General features: G+C 37.9%; 1 protein-coding gene across 1 annotated transcript in view; it reads right to left on the reverse strand.

The window, feature by feature from the left end:
• Window positions 1-1508: 1508 nt before the first annotated feature.
• The window catches only part of CUNH12orf75 (chromosome unknown C12orf75 homolog), a 42685-nt gene continuing 31520 nt past the window's right edge, over window positions 1509-12673 (reverse strand). The window contains exons 4-6 of the mRNA XM_015482815.2: window positions 11756-11835; window positions 10928-10965; window positions 1509-2343 (exon numbers count right to left, since the gene is read on the reverse strand). Of these exons, the coding sequence (XP_015338301.1) occupies window positions 10961-10965; window positions 11756-11835 (85 nt within the window). The 3' untranslated portion in view covers window positions 1509-2343; window positions 10928-10960. The remainder of the gene's footprint in view (window positions 2344-10927; window positions 10966-11755; window positions 11836-12673) is intronic.

The raw sequence follows: 12673 nt of genomic DNA on the forward strand, positions 1-12673 counted from the left end.
AAATGTCAGAATCCAACATGAAAAAAATTCCAATGGTCCAAACTGGAAGCCTTTAAGCAGCAAGGTAGTGACAGTATTGGATTACAGCCATACAATATAGTAAGTTATTGAATAAATAAGTAAATGTGTGAGGGGGACAACTGTTTCCTAGGGAAGAACTCTAAATAATATCTGTAGAAAGAATGGGGTGGTGGAATGAGATGGCCATCATCACTCTAGGTACGTGTATGATTGCACGAACGGTGTGTCTCTACACTGTGTACAACCAGAGGATTGAAATGCTACAATCCATTTGTGTATGATGAATTGCAATGCATTCTGCTGTCATGTACAACTAAGTAGAACAAATTAAAAAGTTTTTTAAAAAAGGAATGGGGGAAAGTTCTCATTTGTACCACAGAAAGAGCTGCTGCAGGCAGGATCCAGGCTGGATTCAAACACAAGTGGGCAAAACACTAAGGAGAAAGAGGACGTTCACAGAGACCCAAAGATCTTTCCCCAAATACTTACTAACTACCATGGTGCTTTCAACAAATGCACCAAAGTTCCTGAATACTGTTTCCTCCTGGAAAGCTTGATGCCCCTGTCCTAAGTCTAAACTCAGTGACTCACTTATAAGGAACGGGACAGAAAAGCAAAACTAGAAACATTTTAGTGGAGAGAGCCAACAGACACCACCTACACGACCAAGGTCAACATCGCCAGTAGTAATCACGTGGGGATCACAGGCTTTAGGATATGACGGGGTGAGGGGGCATTTCATTTCTGCAGGCCTCTTCCCCAAAATCCGTAACGCCAGCCCAGTCGTAAGAAAACAGACCCATTCAAACTGAGGGGCCAACTACACAACCTCTAACCAGCAGGCTTCACAGGTTTCAAGGTCGGGGAAACAGAGAGGTGAATGAGAAAACGTCAGGAAGAGGGAAAAGGAGGCAAATGACAACTGGAACAGAATACCGTATCAGTGGGAAAACAATGGGATCTGAGTAAAGGTTATAGTTCATAGTGTAGTCTGTGTTTAATTTCTTAGTTTTGACAAAAAGTATAGTTATGTGAGATTAATCTTCGGAGAAGCTGGGCTAAGGACATATAGGAAAGTCTCTGTACAATCCTTAAAATCTTCTGTAAATCTAAAATTATTTCAAAATTAACAGTTTTCAAAAATTCAATCTATGGGTTATCCTAATCAGATAAATTGCTTATAGTCCATCTATACATCATTGTGGACTTGCAGGTACAGTACAGGAGTATGTGTATCATGATTTCTTAGTAATTTTACCTTTTTTTAAATCATTTTGATGTCCCTGTGGTTATCATTTAGAGCAAATATACAAGACAATGACTTTCTAGTTATAAAAAACTTGGTATTTTTCATAGTATTCTATAAACTTATTAAATTATCATTATCATCTTTTCATATCAATATATTCTATCTATACATTAAAATGCCATCAAAGAATGATTTCTTTGAAAATGTTCTTTTAAAAACAATTAAGAAATACAGGAAAGAGGGATAAAATGTTTAATTGTTGAAATACACTAGTTGAGTACTTTATATTGCAATAATAAGTACAAACGTCATTAGTAAATTAAGAATTTTCTAGATATCCAGGCATCGTCGATCTTAAGTCCTTGAAAATCATATAGAACAACTATGACGAGATGCCATGATCACACAGAGGTGGAACGAGAGATGTATGTGTGGTCCCACGAGCCTCTGACCAAAGAAACAGGAATTCAATCAACCCGTGTTTTTGGCATGCAAATTTAACTAGTTTATTTTTAAATACTGCAATGCTATACAATGTTTCAAATAAAGAAAATTCTCTAACATCTAAATCAAATTAGAAAACCAAATAGTAAAAAAGGGAAAGAGATAGTAGTAAGAATCCATTTACCAATTTTACAGCTAAAAATTAATGTGAAGTAAAAATAGTGAAAGATAAGAGGCCAAATATTTTACTTTAGGTAATGCATTTATAATGCCTTATTATCTAAAGTTATAAATAGAATAAGGATTTTGTTATATAAAAATTATCCAAAAAGTATCAGAGAAAAGACATGACATCCACAAGCCATGCTGAGTGGCCAGTGACAGTGCTGGAGCACGACAGTCCAGGCTGGACAACGGCCTCTGGACAGTCTGCCCTTGTCTTCCTGGGCGAGCCACAGAGTCCATAAAAAGCACACTGCCTAACCGGATCCCTCTGCTGACACTGCAAACTGCGCCCATGCTTTCTTTCACTTAGGATTGGGGAGGGGGTGACTTTAGAATTTCCTTGGGAATGTCTGTGCACGTTGAAATGTCCCTGGGGCCTAACTCCTTCCAAATTGATGAGCAAGCTGTGAAGAGAACAAACAGAAAAGAATCAACAAACTTGAAAAGGTGTATCAGATAACAATGCACAGCCATAGTCTCCCAATTATGTATTGCTTTTTTTAAGTTGAGTACATACTCAATGTCCACCCAATATTTGTTGTTCTCATTGGAGTACCATTAGTGCATGGCATAATGGTATATAAAGAGACCAAATCAGGTAGCAAAAGAGACTTATAAACTTACAATTAAAATGCAGCATGATTAAAAATACCCAAACCTAGCCACACGCATGTATAGACTGTTCAGTCCCAAATCTCCCTTCCCTCCATGGTCAGAAACTCCAGGGAGGGCTATTCCAGCTGTCCACAATAGGCTGAGCTCCCTGGGGATTCTGAGGAAGCCAGCCCATGCACTGGCATCTGAGAACCATGACTTCAGTACCCTGCATGTCTCTGTGCACACGATTTTTACCCTAGAGTAAAGAGAAACTTTTACAAAGAAACTACACATTGCATTGTGGGCCAAGTAACTTTCAGAAATTCTGAAGTTATAGCTGAATTTCCTTAAGAAAGTAATCAAATCAAATGTGAACTTGGGTCAGTGAGTAAGCTCAGTTCTGAGAGATTCTACATGTTGGTCAAAAAAAAGAACAGCTAATACTTTTTCTATAAGTCTTCTTCTCCAAAAGACAGACAGACCTCTCATCAGGATGTCCATCCAACAGCTAAGTCCAGAATGCCACAAGTTAGACACGTCCCAGACCAGCACCACAACAGCCACGCAGCCACTGAGGAAAAATGGTCAGCTATTCAACTTAGAAAATCTTTCAGGCCATTCCAAGAGGCAAAAGAGAGACCAGAATCAAAGTGATCATTTAGGTCTCTTCTCTGGGCATGGCCTCGGTTATCTCGGACACGAATTCTCTCCCTACCTCCGTGGTCGCTGCCACTGAACTGTCAGTCTCTTGTCAATCAACCACCACCCCTACCACCATTGCTGCTGCCACTGATTCTGCTGCTGCCCCCCTGACATCACCGGGAGGTCTTCTTTCTAGGTGCTGCTGCCACAGAAGAAACCGCTGCCCTGGGTGCAATTGAAGCCGACACTGCTGCTGACCCCGGAGATCGCCTGGTGATCTGCCCCCACAGCTACAGTTGCAGCTGCCCCTGCAGCCACCGCTACTGCTGACTTGCTGCCTGCTGCCAAAAACCACCGCCCCTACCAGTGCTACCACGGCCTATGGGACTGCTTCAGGGGAGACTCCAGGTTTGATTGCACATGGCTGCACCCATTTTGGGACACCAGCCAGGGCCTGGGGCCTGGGTGCCAGTAAGTTTACCACCACAAGAGCCTCTGTCAGGGGACTCCAGATAGGACCTGCAGGTCCAGCGTGGGGGTGCCTGCAGGTTTGGAGGAGACTGGGGTCTTCCTGCTGAGAGTGCTGGTGGCCCTTGTCTTGTTGCTGCATCTCGGGGTTGCTCTTCTGCAGGGGTGTATCCCTGGTGGTCTCTCTGCAAGAAGGAGCAGCACTGAGATCTTGGGACTGCAGCGTGGCTGAGTCTGAGGTATCTGAAGCCCAGATCAGTGGGATAGAGACTGGGTTTGCGAGGGTTGATCTGGGCTTGGTGATCCCAAGAGATGTCAGAGACAGGGCTGAGAATCTGTTGAACACTGACAGATAGTTTGGTTTTCTAGCAATATTTATTTTATTTTTTTAATATTTATTTTTTTCAGTTTTCGGTGGACACAACATCTTTATTTTATTTGTATGAGGTGCTGAGGATCGAACCCAGCACCCCGCGCATGCCAGGCGAGCGCGTTACCACTTGAGCCACATCCCCAGCCCTATTTTATTTTTTGATTCACTAATCTCTCTATCATACTTGGAACAGGATGTTTTTTATGCATCAGTGTGTGGAGGACAATGAGATATGAGTGGTGGTTTATAGTTCTGTTGTATTCTTATGTCTTTAATTTTTTCTCTTTGTTTGTATGCTTCCTCTCTCTTGCCTATTTTCTTGGATTTTCTTTCCAACTTTTCTCCAACAAACAGCCAATCTGTCGGCTCCTCTTCCACTCTTCTTGTGAATTTTTACTTCTAGCTTCTCTCTTCCTCCCTCGGGAATATTGTACACTACACTTCCTCTGTTCTCTCATCCACCACTTGAAACTGTAAATCATTTTAACAAATTTTCTGTTTGTACTATAGATAGTTATTGAATTCATCATTTTGGTTTAATGTGAAAAAGCAGTAGATGCCTTAGCTATTAGGTTTAAGGCTATATATTGTGTTCACTGGGTGCTGTTGATATTGGTCTCACCAGTAAAGGTGAAATGCTGGAAACCTTCAGGGACACTATAGATAGGTCTACAGGGTAGAATTTATCCTGCCTTATATCCATACTTTTAGATGGGAAAACACACTAACAGCATAAAAAAACAAAGATATATAGAACCCCAAACAAACCAAGATGCTTCAACAACAGAAGCCACTGATAACTTAGTAGAGGAAATGTCCAACAAGGAGTTCTGATTTGATACAGTTAAATTAATATATGAATTAAAAAATAGTATAATGAGTGAAATCAAGGAAAAATTATAGGAAGTGAAAGATCACTTCAATAAAGAGTTAGAGATTGTGAAAAACAAACAAGCAGAAATCCTTAAAATGAAGGAATCAGTAAACCAAATTATAAATTCAATAGAAAGCATCCCCAACAGACTAGACCACTTGGAAGACAGAACCTCAGATAATGAAGACAAAGTATAGAATCTTGAAAGCAGAGTTGAGCATGTAGGGAAGATGGTAAGAAACCATAAACAGAACATCCAAGAATTAAACAGAACATCCAAGAATTATGGGATAACATGAAAAGACCAAATTTAAGTGTTATCAGAATAGATGAAGGAGCAGAGACACAAACCAAAGGAATACACAATCTTTTCAATGATAAAATAGCAGAGAATTTGCCAAACCTAAAGAATGGAATGGAAAATCAAATACAAGAGGCTTACAAGACCTGAAATCTACAAAATTACTGCAGACCCACACCAAGACACATTATAATGAGAATGACTAACACAGAGAATGAAGATAAAATCTTAAAGGCTAGGAGAGAAAAAAAATCAAATTACGTATGGGGGAAACCAATTTGGATCTCAACTGATTTCTCAGCCCAGACCCTCAAAGCTAGGAGGTCCTGGAATAATATACTTCAAGCTCTGAAAGAAAACTGATGCCAACCAAGAATTTTATATCCAGCACAATTAAGTTTCAGATTTAAAGATGAAATGAAAACTTTCCATGATAAACAAAAATTAAAAGAATTCACAACTAGAAAGTCTACACTACAGAGCATTCTCAACAAAATATTCCATGAGGATGAAGTTAAAAAAAAAAAAGTGAAAACCAGCAAAGGGAGGATCTACACTAAAGGGACATTTAACCAAATGAGAAACTAAGTCAAATCAAAAACCAGAAATAAATCAAAATGACAGGGAATACAAATCATATCTCAATAATAACCTTGAATGTTAACAGCCTAAACTCATCAATCAAAAGATATAGACTGGCAGATTGGATTAAAAAGCAAGACCCAATAGTATTCTGTCTTCAAGAGACTCACCTCATGGGCAAAGACATCCACAGGCTGAAGTTGAAAGGATGGGAAAAAAACTTATCACTCATACGGATTGCATAAACAAGCAGGGGTTTCCATAAAATAGACTTCAAACCAAAGTTAATCAGAAGAGACAAAGAAGGATATTTCATACTTCTTAAGGGAAATATAGATAAACAGGACATAACAATTACAAAATATTTATGCCCCAAATAATAGAGCATCTATGTACATAAAAAAAAAAAAAAAAACCTTCTCAATTTCAAAAGTCAAATAGACCACAATACAATAATATGGGGTGACTTTAACACCTCTTTCACTACTGGACAGACCTTCCAAACAAAGACTAAATAAGGAAACTATAGAACTAAATAATACAATCAATAATTTAGACTTAACAGACATATATAGAATATCTCATCAATGAGCAAATACACTTTCTTCTCAGCAGCACATGGATCCTTCTCTAAAATAGACCATATGTTGTGCCACAAAGCAACTCTTAGTAAATACAAAAAAACAGAGATAATACCAAGCATTCTCTCAGACCACAATAAAATGAAATTAGAAATCAATGATAAAATAAAAAGTAGAAGCTACTATAACAAATGGAAACTAAATAATATACAACCGAATGATGAATGGATAGTAGAAAAAAATCAAGGATGAAATAAAAAAATTCTTTGATATAATATATCAAAATCTCTGGGACACTGTGAAGGCAGTACTATGAGGAAAGTTTATTGCATTGAGTACATTTATTAGAAGAATAAAAAGTCAACAAATAAATGAGCTAACACTATATCTCAAAGCCATAGAAAAAGAACAAATCAACAGCAAAATCAGTAGAAGATAGGAAATAATTAAAATCAGAGCTGAAATCAAATCAAAAGAAACAATTAAAAAAATTACAAAACAAAAAGTTGGTTCTTTGAAAAAACAAATAAAATAGATAAACGCCTGGCCATGCTAACGAAGAGAAAAAGAGAGAAAACTCAAATTACTAAAATACAAGATGAAGAAGGAAATATCACAATGGACATGTCTGAAATACAGAAGATAATTAGAAACTGTTTTGAAAATTTATACTCTAATAAAATAGAAAATATCAAAGACATCAACAAATTTCTAGAGACAAATTTCTATGACCTACCCAATGAGGAGGTCATACGTGATTTAAACAGATCAGTTTCAAGTAATGAAATAGAAAATGTCATCAAAAGCCTAACAACAAAGAAAAGCCCAGGCCCAGATGGATTCTCAGATGAGTTCTACAAGACTTTCAAAGAAGAATTAACACCAATACTCCTCAAAGTATTCCACGAAATAGAAAAGGAAGGAACCCTTATAAACTCATTCTATGAGGCTAATATCACACTGATACCAAAACCAGACAAAGACCCATTAAGGAAAGAAAATTTTAAACCAATATCCCTGATGAACAGAGATCAAAAATTCCCAATAAAATTCTGGCAAATCGCATACAAAAACATATTTAAAAGATAGTGTACCATGATCAAGCGGGGTTCATCCCAGGGATGCAGAGTTGGTTCAGTATACAGAAATCAATAAACATAATTCATCATATTGATAGACTTAAAAACAAGAATCATATGATCATCTCAACAGATGCAGAAAAAGCATTTGACAAAATACAGCACACCTTCATGTTCAAAACACTAGAAAAACCAGGGATAGTAGGAACATACCTCATCATTGTAAAAGCTATATATGATAAACCCAAGGCCAGCATCATTCTGAATGGAGGAAAATTGAAAGGATTCCCACTAAAAACTGAAGCAAGACAAGGATGTCCTCTTTCACCACTTCTATTCATCATCATCCTTGAAACTCTAGCCAAAGCAATTAGACAAAAGAAAGAAATTAAAGAGATGCAAATAGGTAAAGAAGAACTCAAACTATCACTATTTGTTGATGAAAGATTCTATATCTAGAAGATCCAAAAAATTCCACCAGAAAACTCCTAGAACTAATAAATGAATTCAGCAAAGTAGCAGGATATAAAATCAACACACATAAATCAAACACATTCCTATACATCAGTGATGAATCCACTAAAAGAGAAATTAGGAAAACTACTCCATTCACAATAGCCTCAAAAAAATAAAATAAAATACTTGGGAATCAATCTAACAAATGAGATGAAATACTTCTACAGTGAAAACTACAGAACACTAAAGAAAAAAGTTGAAGAAAACCTCAGAAGTTGGAAAGATCTCCCATGCTCCTGGGTAGGCAGAATTATTATTGTCAAAATGGCTATACTACCAAAAGTGTTATACAGATTTAATGCAATTCCTGTTAAAATCCCAATGACATTCTTCATAGAAATAGAAAAAGCAGTCATGAAATTTATTTGGAAAAATAAGAGACCCAGAAGAGCTAAAGCAATCCTTACCAAGAAGAGTGAACCGGGAGGCATCACAATACCAGACCTTAAACTGTACTACAGAGCAATACTAACAAAAATGGCATGGTATTGGCACCAATAGACATGTAGACCAATGATATAGAATAGAGGATAGAGACAAACCCACATAAATATGGTTATCTCATTCTAGACAAGGGTGCCAAAAATATTCACTGGAGAAAAGATAGCATATTCAACAAATGGTGATGGCAAAACTGGAAATCCATATGTAGCAAAATGAAATTAAACCTCTATCTCTCACCCTGCACAAATCAACTCAAAACGGATCAAAAACTTAGGCACTAGAACTGAGACCCTGCACCTAATAGAAGAAAAAATAGGCCTAAATCTTCACCACGTCGGCCTAGGATCTGATTTCCTTAACAAGACCCCTGAAGCACAAGAAGTAAAATCAAGAATCAATAAATAAGATGGATTCAAATTAAAAAGCTTCTTCTCAGCAAAGGAAACAATCAATAATGTGAGGAGAGAGCCTACAGATTGGGAGGAAATCTTTACCACATGCACCTCCCATAAAGCATTAATCTCCAGGATATATAAAGTACTCAAAAACCTGAACACAAAAAAACCCCAAATAACTCAATCAATAAATAGGCTAAGGAACTGAACAGACACTTCACAGAAGAAAAAATACAATCGATCAACAAATACATGAAAAAATGTTCAACATCTCTAGCAATTAGAGAAATGCAAATCAAAACTACCCTAAGATTTCATCTCACTCCTGTCAGAATGGCAATCATCAAGAATACAGGCAACAATAAATGTTGGCGAGGATGTGGGAGAAAAGGTTCACTCATACATTGGTGGTGGGACTGCATATTGGTTTAACAACTATGGAAAGAAATATGGAGAGTCCTCAGAAAACTGGCAATGGAATCCAGCTATCCCACTCCTTGGTTTATACCCACAGGACTTAAAATCAGCATACTACAGTAATGCAGCCACGCCCATGTTTATAGCAGCTCAATTCACAATAGCTAGACTATGGAACCAACCTAGGTGTCCCCTCAAGAGATGAATGGATAAAGAATATGTGGCATATAAACTCAACGGAATATTACTCAGCTTTAAAGAAGAGTGAAATTGTGGCATTTGCCAGTAAATGGCTGGAGTTGGAGAATATCATGCTAAATGAAATAAGCCAATCCCACAAAACCAAAGGCCAAATGTTTTCTCTAATATGCAGATGCTAATTCACAATAAGGCGGGATGGCAATAAAATGACATAATTTGTAACCATGAATAGTAAAGAAATATTTAAGCTAGCTACCTGAAGCTGAGTTCTCCTGAAGAAATTTTAGATCCACACACTAAAGTCAACTTGCCCAACTCTGCAGTGAGAAAATAAGCCCAAGGTGCTCACATGAGGCCTTAGCTGCAGCAGAGCTGCCAGGCTCCCGACCCCTGTCTCCAGGGCACCTCCTCCCACTCCACGCCTACACTCTGTGAAATACACCCATTTCTGGGAGGGGAATGGGTGATATAAAGTTGCTTTCAACTACATCACCTTTTGTGCATGATACAAACACAGTTCAAATTCTTGTGCAGGGAACTCAGAAATCTAGAATTAGAACTAAATCCTAGAAACAAAAAATCTTCAGCAAATTCCCAGAGAAATCCAACACTCTGGGGCACAGGTGGTAGGGATCAAACCCCCACAAGGCTGCTGCCCTGATGAGAAAGTCCTGGAAGACCTGGCTACGCAAAGCTTGTCACGGTTCCTGCAGGGAAGAAACTCCCCACGGTTCCTGTGGCCCCCTCCTCCAGCATGTTAACCTCCACTGTGATCGTCACAATCCCACCTCACCCCAAATACTGACTCCTGTACCTCCCTGAGCAAGAACCTGGATCAATATCAAAAAGTCATGCTCCTGGTTTTCCAATGCTGGGTTCTCGTTACATAAAAAGAATAATAGGTTGATCGACGATGGCAGTGGCAATGATGACACCAGAAGCAACCACTTATTTCACCTTTAGCCCTAATAACAACCCTTAAATCTAAGCATTAAATCTATTTTACAGATTACAAAACAGAGGCCACAAAGGGGAAATTAATGCCCGACCAATAAGTGAAAAAGCCTGAATTCAAATCCAAGGCTACCTGACTCCCAAAGGAGAAAAAGCTGTCTCAGGAGACAGGCTATTCCTGCCAAGAGGCTGGGCATCATAAGGCAGGACTGAACAGAGTGGGGATCCGACAACTGAGTGCACGGCTGGACAGAGCAGAGGCAAGTCTCCTGCCTACTCTATCTCTGCCCAGTGGTGACCACCCATCTCTACTGGAGATCTGCTGTGGACACACCACCTCTCTGTGCATTACCTGAACCCTGGCTATCCTTAATACTTCATATGGATCCTCAACTAACCATTCTGAGCCTCTCTGATTTCTAATGATCTGTCATTTCTCAAATCTTAGGCCCTCAAGACCTCAGTGTTTTACATGGACACACAGGTCATTCTTATTAAATACACAGCAATAAGATCCACAGTTTATTCAACAAGTCTAAACATATATAAAGAAACATACAGTACCTCTTGATTATTGAGTCGGGATGTTATTTTCCTCTAATCTTAAAGAGAAAAATCAAGAAAATTAAGTGTTCAGATATAAAGAACAAATTCTAATTTTCTACAAAACTACAGGCAGTGATAACATACACTTTTTTCCCAGTCTAAATCTTAGAGAAATAGCAATGAGAAACAAATTACAATAGTATGTTAAAAATAATAGAAAACAGCTTTGTGTGCAAAGTAAATATATCAATAGTCACTTAAAACTATGTATCATATGACAATTCATCACCCTTGTTGGTAAATCAATGTTCTTGACCATTAGCCTCATTTTGAGTTTCGTAGCAAGACACCATCCACTTGGTTGCAGTCATGTCTGTTATTCAGAAAAACTTCCTTAGCTCCAAAATTAGTAACTATAAAACTCAGAAAAGGGAACCTCATTTCATTTAATTATACAATAGGCAGTTACTTTTCCTTAAATCACCAGACTGCTTATTAGTTAGTCATCTTTATAGAAATGTACCTTTGTATTCCACAAAAACTCCATAAACCTATTTAAATGTCAGGATTAATTATCATACTGATTATTACTTAAATTAATAAGGAATTAAGACTACATAGAGCATAACCACAAATAAAAGCAAAATTTGCTCTGAAATTACTTTTAATATCTGGGTGACAATTTCAAGAAATGATTACAGCGATCAAATAATACTTACAGCGATCAAAAGGATGGCTCATTGAAACTACGTAACATGTAGACTGAGTCAAGCAAGCAGAAATGCAAATTTCATATTTTTCATAACATAAAAATATTTTGAGAAAGTAAACACAATGCAATCTTACTTTTTCGTACAGTCTTGGTTTGATTGGACACCATACTGACAGCTTCAGATGGAAGGCCAACATATACTCCTCCATAGTTTCTTTAAGAAAATAATTCAGAACAATTTAAATGGTACTATATAGAGAGGAACCAAGAAAAGTACAAAGTACTTCAATTATCTAATTATTAAAATAACTCATGGTTTTTCAAAAGAAGAATTCAGAGTATTATTGACCATGGAAATATAACTTCTTTCCATGTAAAAAAGAAGCCAAGGTTCTGAACAGACACTTCTCAGAGGAGGACATACAATCAATCAACAAATACACGAAAAAATGCTCACCATCTCTAGCAATCAGAGAAATGCAAATTAAAACACCATCTCACTCCAGTAAGAATGGCAGCCATTATGAAGTCAAACAATAACAAGTGCTGGCGAGGATGTGGGGAAAAGGATACACTTGTACATTGCTGGTGGGACTGCAAATTGGTTCAGCCAATTTGGAAAGCAGTATGGAGATTCCTTGGAAAGCTGGGAATGGAACCACCATTTGACCCAGCTATTCCCCTTCTCGGTATACCCAAAAGACCTAAAAAGAGCATTCAACAGGGACACGGGGACACAGCTACATCAATGTTCATAGCAGCACAATTCACAATAGCTAGACTGTGGAACCAACCCAGATGCCCTTCAATAGATGAATGGATAAAAAAAAAAATGTGGCATTTATACACAATGGAATATTACTCAGCACTAAAAAAAACAACAAAATCATGGCATTTGCAGGGAAATGGATGGCATTAGAGTAGATTATGCTAAGTGAAGCTAGCCAATCCCTAAAAAACAAATGCAAAACGTCTTCTTTGATATAATGCGGGGGGGGGGGGGGGGGGGGTAGGGGACTCAAAACAAGAGGGCAGGGAGGAAGAGCATGGAG

This window comes from Marmota marmota, unplaced genomic scaffold (assembly GCF_001458135.2).
Source record: "Marmota marmota marmota unplaced genomic scaffold, marMar, whole genome shotgun sequence".
Lineage (NCBI taxonomy): Eukaryota > Metazoa > Chordata > Mammalia > Rodentia > Sciuridae > Marmota > Marmota marmota.